The following is a 16203-nucleotide window of genomic DNA, read 5'->3' as shown; positions in this document are numbered from 1 at the left end:
TTTGAATACAGATAGAAAGCAACGAGGAAAGAACCTCAAGTGCCTCTGTTTATACACCCTCAGTAATATGATGCGGGAGTAATTCATCTCCCTCCCCAGGACCTACAACCTCCAGAGACACTTGTGCTTCCTCCCTGTCTCCTTTCTAATGCATCAACCAACATCCAAAGCCACAGCTGCATTTTCTTTGACCACAGTGCAAAACATAGCTCTTGAGCAATGGCACTACAAACTATAGTCATCTAGAGTCAGGGCATTGTGAATAATGTATCATACACTTCTAGCTAAAAGAAAACTTAAATAAACAGCCAAGGTCATCAGGCAACCATAAAAGAAAGGCAGAAATAAGAGACTAAGCTAGATAAGGCTGAGTGTTTAGTCTAGGACTGTATTCCAATGATGGCCAAGAACATCTAGGATATGCTACAGAGACAGATTTAGTACTACTCAAGGGTTCTCTGTGTACTCTGTAGAATGGCTTTTGCAAGGCTTCTGCAGCATTCCTGCCCTGTGCTTCATAGTAGTTTAGGCAGAGCTTGCCATAAAGGTAAAGGTTCCCCCTGACATTAAGTCCAGTCATGTCTGACTCTGGGGGTTGGTGCTCATCTCCATTTCTAAGCCGAAGAGCCGGCGTTGTCCATAGACACCTCCAAGGTCATGTGGCCAGATCAGTACCTATTGATCTACTCACACTGGCATGCTTTCAAACTGCTAGGCTGGCAGAAGCTGGAGCTAACAGCGGGTGATCACTCCGCTCCCGGGATTTAAACCTGCGACCTTTTGGTCTGCAAGTTCAGCAGCTCAGTGCTTTAACACACTTCACCACTGGGGTTTGTCATAGTACTGAGTAAATCAAAGATAAGTGAATTATGAATCCTCAAGCAAGCCAACAATTTCTTATGATCCCTAAAGATACCAAATAACTCCTTTTAATTATTTGGAGAATGTTCTAAGAATGCCAGATAAATACTTATGTGAATTATGATGAAATAAAATCAAAAAGTTTCATGAAACTGTTTGAAAGGAACAGTGTTGGTAGAAACCGAGCTTTTAGAATAGCAGTGGATGAGGTACAGGTTGCAGGTATTCCCACCTGAAACTGTTCTGCAACATCTGTAACCATACCTCCTCAAAATTGCTGGCATGTAACTGAATATTCTGAAAAATATTTGCATCAAAACAAGACCCTGGTCTAAGAGAAGGATGTATCTTGAAGCCTTTTAGGAGCACAATTCTTCTCTAAGGCAAGGAACCTGTGCCTGGGACATCTTATTTTCCCTACTTCCAGTTTGAGGCATGCCACAAAACTGCCTGTGTGCCACCCCCCCCCCCCAATACAAGGATTTGGGAGAATAAAGTTGACACCTGAAACTTAAATGGGGGGAGGGAGATTGAGAAAAGTCACAATTCAGGCAAACTGTGTATCACTCAAGTCTGTGAGAGCAGTTTGAGATATATGAATCACTATAACAATGGCTGAATCACTTTGACAACACTCTCCTCCCAGAAAATATAAACCTGGAGAAGAGAGGGAATTGCTAATATGCCTAACACCTTACAGTGCAGGAACACTTGAGTTGGAAGTATCATTTTTTCCTGTCTCCAGAACTATGTGCTTCCTCCCACACCTCTATAACACAGTCTGATCAGAGACTAGTAGTCTTCCAGAGCTATAAAGCACAGCAGGGAGAACATCTTTTAGGAAGGAAGGAAAAAAGGCTCTCTCTTATTCCTTTCCCATTCCTGAATGCACACCCTGAGAGGCCTGACTTCTGTAGCAAGCTGCCTGATGCCAGGAATCAAAGCAGTTTTGCTAAGGGTGAGAATGCACTGCATTGTTTTACCTATGGTTTTGTTTGTAACGCATCTGATGCATTTGTCTGTAATGCATCATGGATTTGTTATCTGAGGCCCCTTCCACACAGCTGAATAAAATCCCACATTATCTGCTTTGAACTGGAATATGAACTGGAATTGAACTGTGGACTTAGATAACCCAGCTCAAAGCAGATAACGTGGGGTTTTCTGCCTTGTAGACTGGGTTATATGGCTGTGTGGAAAGGCTCTAAGAATGGATCCTTAAGTTGCCAAAATGACACCATCTATGCACAAGAGGGAGGTTTCAGCCACCATGGGGAACCCCCAAAGTTTGCAAAAGTTCAAATATCTTAAGTAAAGGTCCTAATAGGACTCCTCCAGTAATCCAATGAAAACTCAGAATGTTCAGTGGAAGCAGGGATAGACACTGAGACCCCTTCCACACAGCTGTATAAAATCCACATTGAACTGGACTATATGGCAGTGTGGACTCAGATAATCCAGTTCAAAGCAGATATTGTGGATTATCTGACTTGATATTCTGGATTATATGGCTGTGTGGAAGGGCCCTGAGAGGTATAGAATGGATTATCTTGAAAAACTGGTAACTGACTTTAATCTTCTATCATCCCTCCTTCCTTCACTCTGCTGTCTTAACAATCCACTACACCAATCTTCTGCATTCAAGGGAACTACGATAGGATAAAACCTGACTTTAAGCTCTTCTAAAACATTGCTCTGCATAGTGGCAAAGACCCCACAAGAAGTCTCTGTGCAAAGAGATCCTTGCAATTATCTAGATTTTCATCAGCTGTCGAAATTACAGGAATTCTGCTGCTGCATAGTAAGTATCACCTCTCCTCTGGGTACTTATATTCAAGAGCTGTTAGGTGCTGACTAGCATTATGAAGTGAATAAGCACACTTTCCTGCGCTCCCACACAGATTGTTGACACAGCTACACAGCCAGTAAGAGATCAAAGAGACACACTAGCATTAATCTACCCCTTGCATGTGTATCCTATGCTCATTTCTCTTTTAAGATACATTCCAATAGGGGTTGTGTGTGTTTTTACCTTCAACAACTCTGCTATTAATTCTCTTAATTTTCTCCTTCAAGTATTTCAGCCCAAAATGAATCCTGGGAAAAGAGGGCAGGGACATGCTGTTTCAGGAAGGAAAGCATTTCCCTCATGCTCAGTGGCAAGAAGGAAAAATACTGAATTAATTCTTCAGCTGTGATTACATCCTTCGAATCATTTCAGCTAGATACATGATAAATAGAAAATGCTTCAAAAACTAAGTTGTGATAGAACTATTGAAAGAAAAAGAACCATATTCTTACTGCAGTGGACAATCCACCACTAATGGAGGGGAAATACCAATGCAATCTGAGCCCAAATTGAATGATGCAAGAGGAAAACATAAAGTAGATGCTACAAAATGTATGGGAAAATATATTTTAGTTTCACAGTACATTATGACCTCTGTATTCATAGGGGATACCTTCCAAGACACACACAATGTAGTGAATCCTATATTATGACTATACTCAGGCTGGGAGCATATGATAGAACCACAGAAACCTTGAGAAACTCATAAACTCTTTCTGGGGAATATTTTTGGAGCATGGGTAAGTGAAATTTCAAATCAATTGATAAGGAAGTTGTACTACTTTAAAAAAAAACTTTTAAAGATACAACTTTCAGAATCCTCCAACCACCATGACCTGCAATTGTCACTATAAATGAGCCTTCCTAAGCTACTGGTAATTTCCTTCAAATGCGTAAAACTACAATTCTCTTCTCCTCCAATCAGATGGCATATAACCAATGAAGGATTTTTTTAATGCAGAGAATTATGTTAAAGACATTATTAGACCTAGCTAGTCGGAAAGGTGTGGATATTGCCTTTTCAGGCTCATTGGTTAGCAGAGAAATGAGCAGGACACTGCTATTCCTGGTAAAGTGTAAGATAGAAGTATGCACCCTTACAAATATCTCCAAGGAACACTATGTTTGTATCTTGAGAGTGACACTTGTCAATTAAAATGGGGGCAAATTTAATTGGAGAGCCAATGTAATTGGCCATCCATTGTCACAGATTAAAGTCAGTCCTAGAATTGCATTTGTGATAAAAATTTCTCTACATTGTCAGAACAGGATGTTCTGAAGTTTTTTTTTAACTTTTACATGTTGAAACAAAGTCTGTATAAAGAAAAGAATTCCTGCTACACACTGAGATACCAAAGCATATACTGGCTGATGCCATTTGTAACAAAATGGAAAATGTAGCTAAGAAAAAAAGTCTTTCTATAAACACTTAAAGCTCAAAGGACTATGGGGCAGCAGGAAGGTCTGTAGAATCCGAACAAAATGCTTTGATTTACAAGGGTTACAGGTTTCTTTGTTACGAACCCAGACCAGTTTTAAGATACTTTATTATCCAAAATGGTTTTCATTTATGTGTGGATATGTGCCATTACACCTGTCAAGCCATGAGTTATCCCAGTTTTCTTAATAATAATAATAAAATAATAATAATAATAATAATAATAACAACAACTTTATTTCTATCCCACCCTATCTCCCCAATAGGGACTCAGGGCAGTTCACAACAAGCAGCGGCAAACATTCAATCCCGTAAACAAGCCATAAATCAGTTAAAAACATTACTTAAAAATTAAGCTAATAAAAACTAAACATTAGAATTTTAAAAGCCACAATAATGTGCCATTTCATATTCCATTCCGTTTTGTTTGTGCCAGATGTTTCTATGTCCTCCTCTCTATATGCTTGTGAGCAAAACGGTCTTTAACTGTTTTTTGAAAGAGAGAGAAGGCCGTTTTAATCTCTTTAGGGAGGGAGTTCTAAAGGTGGGGGGCAACCACAGAGAAGGCCCTTTCTCTCGTTCCCACCATCTGTGCCTGGGAGGGGGTGGGACTGAGAGCAGGGCCTCATCCGTTCATCACAGCATCCAGGCAGGCTCGTATGTGGAGATGTGGTTAGCCAAACAGTCTGGGCCCGAGCCATTTAGGGCTTTAAAGGTAATGACCAGCACTTTGAATTTCGCCCACAAACAGATTGGTAGCTAGTGGGGATTCCGTAATATGCGAGTGGTTATCTCTCTGTACAGCAGCCCAGTTAGTAGTCAAGATGCTGATCTCTGGACCAGCTGAAGTTTCTGAACGGTCTTCAAAGGGTCCCATGTAGAACCCATTGCTATAATCCAGACAGGATGTAACTAAGGCATGGACTACCAAGGCCAGATCTGGCGTTTCAAGGTCATAAAGAATAGTTAGAGGTGATTCTCCAGTTTTTTCCTCTAAAATACAGCACAGAGCACCTGGTATTTAATCGTGGTCTCCCATCCAAGTACTAACCAGGACTGTCTATGCTTTCTTCCAAGATCAGATAGGGTCTGGTGCTTTAAATATTCAGGACAAGCACTTCAATCTACCAATCATAATTTCAGCATAACTATAGATCCAACATAAGAATGACTGTGCAAATTGCCTTCAATGTTATTTTCCTTCCATGAATAGTGTTATATTAGTGGGTTTCTCCAAGTTTGAAGTTACAGGACAGTAGGATTTGATTGAATATTACACTGAGCTTTATGACACTAAGAGCATTAATGGAACCAACTGGGGTCTCTTTCTTTGGGCAGCTTCAAAAGAAGCTAGACCTGTTGAAGACACTTCAGCTGGAGATCCTACACTGAGCAGGTGGCGGGACTAGATAACCCATGAGGCACCTTCTAACTCTACGATTCTATGAAGTCTGTTGGCTTCACTTCTGACTGTACATTGTGAGTAGCAATCATAAAAATTAATGAACATAGTAGACCATTAAATATCAAATATTAGTTGGAATAAAAAAATAAAGATATCCACTGGAGGAATTCTCATTATTTTGGCACCACCAATGGTTCTCTTCCATCTGAAATGAGGAAATCACTCCTTGATGTAACATTACTATTTCCTGGTAATTTCATTATAGGTATAGCATGTTCCAGAAATGCAAAACAAGTGGGATCGTATGCATATACAGTAGAGTCTCACTTATCCAAGCTAAATGGGCCGGCAGAAGCTTGGATAAGCGAATATCTTGGATAATAAGGAGGGATTAAAGAAAAGCCTATTAAACATCAAATTAGGTTATGATTTTACAAATTAAGCACCAAAACTTCATGTTATACAACAAATTTGACAGAAAAAGTAGTTCAATACGCAGTAATGTTATGTTGTAATTACTGTATTTACGAATTTAGCACCAAAATATCACGATATATTGAAAACATTGACGACAAAAATGGCTTGGATTATCCAGAGGCTTGGATAAGCGAGGCTTGGATGAGACTCTACTGTATTAGAACTGAGTTCTTGCGAGATTTGAAATTTCTGTCACAGAGCAGCTAACACCAGCATCATTTCATACATCACACCTCAATCATAATGCTCAAATATAATGACTTTTCTATAGAGTTATCTCTGTGTTCCCATTGAATGATATCATTGCTTGTATGTATGATAGCTGGTCTTAGGATATTTTAGTTTCAGTTGTGGAAGACTGGTCCTGACATAATTACTGACTTCCATAATTTAAAAGCATGCCATGGATAAGTGTGACACACAATTTAAGGTATGACTTCTAGTCAATTCATTTCTGACAAGGTCCCCAGTTTTCAAGAAGATCTGATATTAATATCCTGTATGTGTCAAGGACAGAACGCCACAAGATTCAAAGTAACAGAGTTTATTAGATTACAGAACTCAAAAATGCCCGTAAAACACAAGGGCCAGGCAGTTTTTGCCTTTAGGAGCAAAAAGGGGCAAAAGTAAATGTTCAAAAGATAAACCGGATTAAACCGGAGTTTAATCCGGGTAAAAACAAACTGCTTGCGTCAGCCTGGGTATAAACGAAACGAAAGCCAAGGAACAAAAGATACAAGAATGCAACTAATTGGCAGCAGATTCCTCTCTGCTGCCAACACTGTGCTTAGAGTAACTTGCGTCGCTCCCCCACACACACAGCAGACAGGATCTCCAACACGAGTAAAACAGCCAAGGATTGTAGCAGTTGAGTAGACCAGTTCCGTTCCGTAGATCAAAGCCAGAAGCAGACGTTTGTAGTTTTTCCAAGTCCAAGAAGGGGGGGGAAGACAAGCCGTGGTCAGTTCAGTCCGAGTTCTCAAAGCAGGAGATGGCGTCCGTCAAGAAGACGACGGAAGGTCAAGGTCACAGCACAGGAAAGCACACAAGTCTTCAGGGAAGCGTCCCACACACACACGGATCCCAAGCGTTTGCCCAGATTACCATTGCCCAACGCAATTTGCAATTGTTCTCAAGCCCCATTTTATGCCAGTTACAAATCTTCATCACTGTCAGCTGTCCTCCTTAACCCGGGCGTTTCCTCATCACTTTCCTCGTCAGAGCTGGAACACCTCTGACTACGCCCAACAGCATCTCCAGCTGTGGATCCCGTCCCATCCCTCCAGCTAAACCATGGGTCTAATCCTGAAGGTCCCCATTCATCTTCTGTCCCATCATGGCCAGTGGCACCCACTTCCTCCCTTACCCGAGTCCAATCCATCTCATCCTCCTCTGAGCTAACCAGCCCCTCCTCCATTCTCTCCGTAAACCCTTCGAAAGACTCCTCGTCAGATGGTGCTGCAAATATGTCTCGCAGTCTCTTTCTCTCTCGCTCCTCGAGAGTATCTGACTCTCGAGGAGTCTTACGCCCACGTCTGTCAGTAACAGAGCCATGAGGCTCAATCATAACACTATCCCCTCTTACAAAGGCCTCCTCCCCCGATGGCGGAGAAGTGGCAGTGATACCCTCCGCTATAGCACCACGACGACTAGAGGTATCAAGTTTCAACAGTGAACGATGAAAGACTGGATGGACCTTTAAACTAGACGGTAAACGCAAACGAAACGCAACAGAAGAAATCTTTTTAACAATAGGAAAGGGACCCAAATACCGAGGCGCAAACTTTCCCCCAGCCTGTTTAATATGTTTGGAAGATAACCACACCAAATCCCCTTCTTCCAACTCCTCCCCTGCCTGCCTGTGGCGGTCAGCCTGAGTCTTCTGCGTTGCCTTAGCTTCCAACAGTAAGCGACGGGCAACATCATGCAATGCAGCCATTTCCGAAGAGCGGTACACAGGGTCCGAAGAGACCACATTGGTCGACGGCGCCACACCTCCCCGTGGGTGAAAACCATAAGTTAGCTCAAATGGCGTATGCTGACTAGACGTGTGCACCGCATTGTTGTAAGCAAATTCCGCCACCGGTAACCACTTTACCCAAGCCGTGGGTTGATCTAAACAAAAACAACGCAGATACTGCTCTAAGAGCCCATTAACCCGTTCCGACTGTCCATCCGTTTGCGGATGGAAAGCTGAAGACACGTTTAACTTAGTCCCCAAACACTCATGGAAGTGTTTCCAAAAGCGTGACACAAATTGCGGAGCCCTATCTGAAATAATCACCTCGGGTGCTCCGTGCAAACGATAGATGTGCTTTGTAAATAGTAAGGCCAACGTAGGGGCCGCCGGAATGGTTGAACAAGGAATAAAATGAGCCAGTTTACTAAATAAATCCACCACCACCCAAATACAAGTATAACCCCCAGACTTAGGCAAATCTGAAATAAAATCCATGGAAATGATTTGCCATGGCCTCTCCGGAACAGGTAAAGACGATAACAACCCTCTAGGGCGCCCAACAGGCGTCTTACTCTGCTGACAAACGGCGCAGCTGTCACAAAAGCGCAGAATGTCTTGCCGCATCTTTGGCCACCAGTAGCTCCTGGTGATAAGCTGTACGGTCTTGAACCTGCCAAAGTGCCCAGCCATGGGTTCGTCATGGTGGGCTCTAATCACCTCCAACCTGAGGGTCCCTACTGGTACGTAAACCTGCCCCCTACGCACCAATACCCCGTCTTGATCCTGGAGATGCGGCAGTATGGTACGGTTACCTGCAGAGAGCAGCATCAGTTGCTCCTGAGTCCACACATCATCCTTCTGAGCCTCAAGGATCTGGTCATGTAACCCAAGCTCATTATCTACAACACACAGAGAGGCAGTAGGCAAGATGGTCTGACATACTACCTGCTCATTGGTCTTAAATTCCGGCTTGCGGGATAAAGCATCGGCCCGCAAATTTGCCTTCCCCTCCACGAACTGCACCTTGAAGTTAAACCTGGAGAAAAACAAAGCCCAGCGGATTTGACGCTGGTTTAACTTCTTTGCTGTTTGCAAGTGCTCTAAGTTCTTGTGATCAGATCTGACCACGATCTGGTGCCGTGCCCCTTCAAGCCAGTGCCGCCACACCTCAAACGCCACCTTAATCGCCAACAACTCCTTCTCCCATATGGTATAGTTCTGCTCGAAGGGTGTTAGTTGCCGCGAGTAAAATCCACAGGGACGCAAGGTCCCTGAGGAATCCTTCTGAGACAATACAGCCCCCAACGCGTAGCTAGAAGCGTCCGCTTCTACCACGAACGGTCTGTCAACATCAGGATGGGTTAGTATGTTGTCCGATTGAAAACTAGACTTTAGTTGTAGAAACGCCTCGTGAGCTTCCCGCCCCCACACAAATGGCTGTTTCTTGCGCAGAAGCTGCGTCAAAGGTACCGTGAGCTTTGCAAAATTCGGAATAAACTCCCGGTAGTAATTAGCGAAACCCAAGAACCTTTGTACATCCTTCTTAGTCTTCAGCTCCTGCCATGAGTTGACGGCGTCAACCTTATGTGGGTCCATTTTAAGTTCCCTACCTGACACTACATGACCTAGGAACTCCACTTCAGGCACATGAAAGACGCACTTGGAAGCCTTGGCGAAAAGCCCATTAGCCCGCAGTCGGTGCAGAACCTGCTTGACATGTTGACGATGTTCTTTCTCGTCCTTAGAAAAAATCAAGATATCATCCAAATAAATCACTAAAAATTGGTCAATTAGGTCCCTGAACACATCGTTCATGAACCTCTGGAATACCGCAGGAGCATTACAAAGCCCAAAAGGCATGACTCGGAACTCGTGGCATCCGAAACACGTGTTAAATGCCGTCTTCCATTCATCCCCTTCCCGTATACGGATTAAGTTATAGGCCCCCCGCAGGTCAAGCTTGGTAAAGACCTTAGCCCCTTGCACCCTTGATAACAGTTCCGAGATTAAAGGGAGCGGGTACCTATCCCGAATGGTGTATTTGTTTAGGATCCGATAGTCACAGACCAGCCTAAGTTCCCCAGTCTTTTTGGCTACAAAGAATACTGGTGCCGCAGTTGGAGAACTAGATGGGCGAATAAACCCCTTGGCTAAATTTTCATCTAGAAACTCCCGCAAAGCTTGCCTTTCCGGTACAGTCAAGGCATACAGCCTCCCTGCTGGCAGTTTCGCACCTTCTGCCAACTTGATGGCGCAATCATATGGCCTGTGCGGTGGTAATTTGTCCGCTTCTCTTTTACAAAATACATCAGAGAACTCCCCATACTCAGCAGGCACTCCCTCCATATCAGAATGAGTAACATTTAGAGTGCAACAATCCTGCCTCTTTAAGATCACTTTACGTGTTGCCCAATCTACTTGTGGGTTTACTACAGCTAGCCAATCCATCCCCAGGATCACATCATATCTAGGCAAGCTTGTAATATCCCACACAAACGTTCCCGTTACTCCCTGCACCTCCCACGTTACTGCTGAGGTTTCATGGTTAACCACCCCAGTCTCCAGCAGTCTCCCATCTGCTCCTTCCACCCACACGTCGCATGCCTTGCGCACTCTAGGAATGCCATGCTTCTTAGCAAACTCAATATCTACATAGGAGACCGTAGCCCCTGAGTCCAGCAGTGCCAAAGTAGAAACAAGTTCCCTTCCCCCAACAGATAATGTAATGGGTACGAAAACATGCTTCCTCCCCTCAGTTGACTGCTTGAGGAGCCCTAGTGCGTTGGACTCACGTCGCACTAGGGCTGGCCTTTTCCCGAAAGCTGGGAAGGTTTCACATTACAATTTTTGGCAAAATGCCCAGCATTCCCACAGTACAAACACAAGCCCAGCTGCCTCCTACGGCTCTTTTCCTCTGTAGGCAGCTTTTTAAAGACCCCAAGCTCCATGGGCTCTTCCCCCATCACCACAGGTGCCCTGGTTACATGCATGGGTGGCGCACACATTGCTTTTGAGTGTTTACGAGCCTCGAACCTTGCGTCTAAACGCAGCACCTTAGCTACTAAGGCGTCCCAGCTTTCAGCCGGCTCCAAGCGTGCTAATTCATCCTGGAGCATATCACTTAACCCGGCAGTAAATAAAAGCATGAATGCATTTTCCCCCCAATCCAGCTGGTGGCGATACAGGTTAAACTTATTTAAGTAATCCAAAACAGTCCCCTTTCCCTGTTTCAACCGATACAGAGCCCACCCAGCGTTCTCCGTGCGGAGAGGATCCCCAAAAGTATCAGTTAACAACTTTTTGAAATTATTCAAATTGTCCTTGACTGGGTCATTTCCCAAAATTAAATTAGTGGCCCATTGTCCTGCGGGACCGGTCAACAAACTCAAAATAAAGGCCACCTTGCTAGTGTCTGTAGGAAAAGCATGAACACTGAGCTGAGAAAAATAAAGCTCCACTTGTGCCAAAAAGGTTGGCAACTTGCACCTGGTTCCGTCAAAGCGTTCAGGAGTCAAAACATGTCCTTTCACAGCCTGAGCTGTTTGGCTAACGGTAAAAGCCGTTTGCAATTGGTCTACTTTGGCCCTTAACTCATCCATCGTCTTCCTGACGGGTTTATTGCTGCAATAAACTTTTTATGGCGTTGGGCAATCTGTCAAGGACAGAACGCCACAAGATTCAAAGTAACAGAGTTTATTAGATTACAGAACTCAAAAATGCCCGTAAAACACAAGGGCCAGGCAGTTTTTGCCTTTAGGAGCAAAAAGGGGCAAAAGTAAATGTTCAAAAGATAAACCGGATTAAACCGGAGTTTAATCCGGGTAAAAACAAACTGCTTGCGTCAGCCTGGGTATAAACGAAACGAAAGCCAAGGAACAAAAGATACAAGAATGCAACTAATTGGCAGCAGATTCCTCTCTGCTGCCAACACTGTGCTTAGAGTAACTTGCGTCGCTCCCCCACACACACAGCAGACAGGATCTCCAACACGAGTAAAACAGCCAAGGATTGTAGCAGTTGAGTAGACCAGTTCCGTTCCGTAGATCAAAGCCAGAAGCAGACGTTTGTAGTTTTTCCAAGTCCAAGAAGGGGGGGGAAGACAAGCCGTGGTCAGTTCAGTCCGAGTTCTCAAAGCAGGAGATGGCGTCCGTCAAGAAGACGACGGAAGGTCAAGGTCACAGCACAGGAAAGCACACAAGTCTTCAGGGAAGCGTCCCACACACACACGGATCCCAAGCGTTTGCCCAGATTACCATTGCCCAACGCAATTTGCAATTGTTCTCAAGCCCCATTTTATGCCAGTTACAAATCTTCATCACTGTCAGCTGTCCTCCTTAACCCGGGCGTTTCCTCATCACTTTCCTCGTCAGAGCTGGAACACCTCTGACTACGCCCAACAGCATCTCCAGCTGTGGATCCCGTCCCATCCCTCCAGCTAAACCATGGGTCTAATCCTGAAGGTCCCCATTCATCTTCTGTCCCATCATGGCCAGTGGCACCCACTTCCTCCCTTACCCGAGTCCAATCCATCTCATCCTCCTCTGAGCTAACCAGCCCCTCCTCCATTCTCTCCGTAAACCCTTCGAAAGACTCCTCGTCAGATGGTGCTGCAAATATGTCTCGCAGTCTCTTTCTCTCTCGCTCCTCGAGAGTATCTGACTCTCGAGGAGTCTTACGCCCACGTCTGTCAGTAACAGAGCCATGAGGCTCAATCATAACAGTATGAAACTTTTCTGTATGATCAGTTTCTGTGTCATATCAGTTTCTAAACTTCAGAATCATCTTTCAGGAAGAATATACTAAAATAGGCAAACTGTTCTGAAGGGAGGCAATACACGTTTGTTGACATGTTTGTTTCTCAGAGCTAATGTGTAGTTAATGACTATGGAGACCATAGTTTGATTGTTGGATTATGACTCTGGAGACTGTAGTTTGAATCCATTTGGCCATAGAAACCCATTGGGTGACCTTGGGCAAATCACACTGTCTTTACCTCAAAGGAAGGCAAAACCACACTTTCTCTAAACCTGTGTTTCTCAAACTGTGCTCCTCCAGGTGTTTTGGACTTCAGCTCCCAGAAATCCTAGCCAGTTTACCATCTTTTAGGAATTATGGGAGATGGAGTCCAAAACATCTGGAGGAGCACAGTTTGAGAACCACTTCTCTAAATAAATCTTGACAGGAAAACCTTGTGATAGGTTCATGTAAGCTGGAAACAACTTGAAAGCACACAACAGCAACAAAGAGTTAATGTAAGATATTTATATAGTAGGGCCTTGAGTTCAAATTCTAAGTCCGGATTATCAAGACAAATATATGGGACATTTTGGCCCAACACACTATCAAACTCCTACTTGTCTTAAAGGATGTCAAGTTTTGTTTTAAGTGTAAAACTATAAGTGGAAGCTATATAATAACTGTCCAAAATATCTGTAAAGCAAGAATACTTGTAAATGATAATTTAAGCAATTTGGAAGTAGTCCATTTATAGAATGCAAATCTTGGAGACATAGGAAATCTTGTCACAGCAGCTTGCAAAACCAGGCACTGCAGTTCTTTGGTTATCTCTCTGTATTCTATTATCTACAGGCAAAATAGCCTTTCCTCAAACACAAAAAAATCTCCAGAGCTACAGCATATTTAAAATGCAGTGTCATCAGCATCCCTCATGGCTGAATTTAAACCTCACAACAGTTTACTATTAAAGTGACAAATGCTGGGTTGTATAGCTGGTATTATCTAACTTTACATGTCATGTTTCTCTTTCTTTTTAAATGGGCTTTAAAATACAAACAAGGATCCCAGAGGGACATGTTTTCCCTTTCAATCTTGCAGAGATAACCCCCTCCATATTTCTGCTTAAAGCAATACAGGGGATGCTGAGTTGTGCAGGAGGCCAGCCTGGCAGTGCTACTAAAAGCAGAGAGAGAGACATGGAAGGGATGTGTGAGGAAAACCTGGATCTTCACCACCAATTCTATCCAATTAGGGAAAGAAAGGAAACAAGCCCTCTTTCCTTGGCCCTTCTCTTGCTGGAAGCAGCTACGGTATGCCAATTACACTGCAAAATGAAGTTACTTATCCTCCTGCCTTAAAGTCAGAGTGCACTGCACCCAATCTCCAGAAGCTGGAGGCTCTGGATTTCTCAAATCACGCCCAAAGGCAAAGTATCAACATGACCACCACGCCGTGATATTTGCATAGTCATTAGCCAGATTACAGAAGGCATCCCAAACAGGCCAAGGTGCACATTACAAAGACAACCCAATCCCCCTCCAAAAGCCAGCTGTTTCATAGGAATTCCAACAGAGATCTAAATGGTACAAACCCTTTTCGCTGGGGTAAAACCGCCCTGGGACATGTGCCAGCTTGGCTAGGATTCCTGCTAATGTTTTTGGTTTTTCCTCCTCCTCCTGATGCCACCCACACTGTCTGGATTCTTTGAAGGCAGCCAGGTGTCCCCGGATAAGAGACAGGAAGTAGTTTGGAATCCCCATCCCTCCCTTCCTCCCCTTGTGCCCCCCTCTTTCTTGGCACACATAGGGTCACCGGTTTTAAGCCTTGACATTGCTTATTCTATCAGGCCAGGCAAGGCCAGGGTCAAGCATCTCCTCCCCTGCGAAACAAAAGAAGGGGCAGCAATTCTCTTAGGAGCCCCGGTGGTGCAATGGGTTAAACCCTTGTGCCGACAGGACTGCTGACTGACAGATCAGCAATGTAAATCTGGTGACAGTGGGTGAGCTCCCTCTGTCAGCTCCAGCTCCCCATGAGGGGACATGAGAGAAGCCTCCTACAAGGATGGTAAAAAATCAAACATCCAGGCGTACCCTGGGCTATAGTCTTGCAGATAGCCAATTCTATCACACCAGAAGTGACTTGCTGTTTCTCAAGTCACTCCTGACAAGAAAAAAGGCAATTCTCTTTGCAAAGTTGACTCAAAGAGATCCATTCTCCCTCATAAACAATGCCTACACACACGATGCAGCTTCTGTGCCAGCATCAAGGTTGGTGACCCATCCCGAGGGAGGAGGGAGGACGCAGAGCATCCCAGCCCTAAGTACCAGAGCTGCCCGTTTGCAAATTGCCTTCTATGGGAAAGGAAGAAAGCTCTCCCTCAGCGAAGGGAAGTGACTCACCGTCTCCTCGCTAAGCCACAATTCCATTGACATTAACACTTCTTTCCCTGCCCGCCCCCCCCCCCCCCCCCAGACAGACAGATCTCTTTGAAACAAAACTGGTACATTTCAGGGAGGGAGGGGGGAAAGAAAGGGGCTCCTTACTGAGGTGTAGTTGCTCCTCTGGTTCTTTTGGCTCTGCTGCTCCTGGAACTGCAGCCCGGCCAGGTGCCTCTCCAGCGCTTCCCAGTCCATAGTGGGCAGCTGGGCCTCCTCCTGCCCCCCTCCTTTCAGGCCCCCGGGGGGAACCTCCGAGGCGACCGGCGGGGGCTTTCCGTTGCTGAGCTTGCCCGGCGGGCCCTTCTGGAGGCGGGGGCCCCGTCCGTCGCCCCGGGGCTGCCCAGTCCTGCGGTTGGGGGGCGCCACTCCCAGGTTGGCATTGTGCCGGAGGTCCAGGGGGTGCAGGGGGTGGTGGTGCGGGGGCCGAGGGGGCGGGCGCTGGCCCTGGGGGGCCGGGGGCGGCATGGTCCTCCTCCGCCGCCCCTCCTGGGGCTCCGGGGCTACACTCGGCCGGGCCGGGGCGGCATCACTCCCATCCTCCTCCTCCTCTTCCTCCTCCTGCTCCTCGTCTTCCTCCCACACATCAATCTCTCTCCTCTTGAGGTACACCTGGAAGCCCTCTCCTTCTGCCTCGTCCTCGCCTTCCTCCTCGGAGTCCTCCAGGGCGGCCAGGTCCAGGCTGGTGGGCGACGGGGAGGACTTGCATTCCGAGCAGGGGGTGGCTTTGCTGGAGCTGGATTCCGAGCTGGAGCGGCTGCTGCAGGGGTCGCTGCCTAAATCCATGCCATCCTGGAGGAGGGAGACAAGGGGAGAAAGGCGACACGCGTTACGGGAAAGGGAAGCCAAGAGCAGACTTCTTCTTCCCCTTCAATTGCTCCTCTGCCTCTGGAAGCACCGCCGCCAGGCTCTCTCCCTCCTCTGCCTGGCTCCAGATGCTCCGAGGCTCTTAAAGGGGACCCGAGCGAGGGAAGCGCCTCTAGTCTCCGCCACTTCCCAAAGTTTCCCTCGGAAGCCCCCTCCCTCCTTTCCTCCCTCCCT

At 45.6% G+C, this 16203-nt stretch overlaps 1 protein-coding gene across 6 annotated transcripts in view; it reads right to left on the bottom strand.

The window, feature by feature from the left end:
• schip1 (schwannomin interacting protein 1) overlaps positions 1-16203 on the bottom strand; it is a 510540-nt gene that overhangs the window by 113833 nt on the left and 380504 nt on the right. For 4 of the 6 annotated variants that reach the window (XM_008106099.3, XM_008106101.3, XM_008106102.3 and 1 more), the window contains one exon: positions 15271-15954. In XM_008106099.3, coding sequence (XP_008104306.2) covers positions 15271-15954 — 684 coding nt within the window. Of the gene's footprint in view, positions 1-14318; positions 14367-15270; positions 16033-16203 lie in introns of those variants that run through there. The other 2 variants (XM_062976718.1, XM_062976715.1) reach the window with 2 other exon arrangements.

Source organism: Anolis carolinensis, chromosome 3 (assembly GCF_035594765.1).
Source record: "Anolis carolinensis isolate JA03-04 chromosome 3, rAnoCar3.1.pri, whole genome shotgun sequence".
In the NCBI taxonomy this organism is placed as follows: domain Eukaryota; kingdom Metazoa; phylum Chordata; class Lepidosauria; order Squamata; family Dactyloidae; genus Anolis; species Anolis carolinensis.
This window is presented reverse-complemented; position numbering and strand designations above follow the sequence as displayed.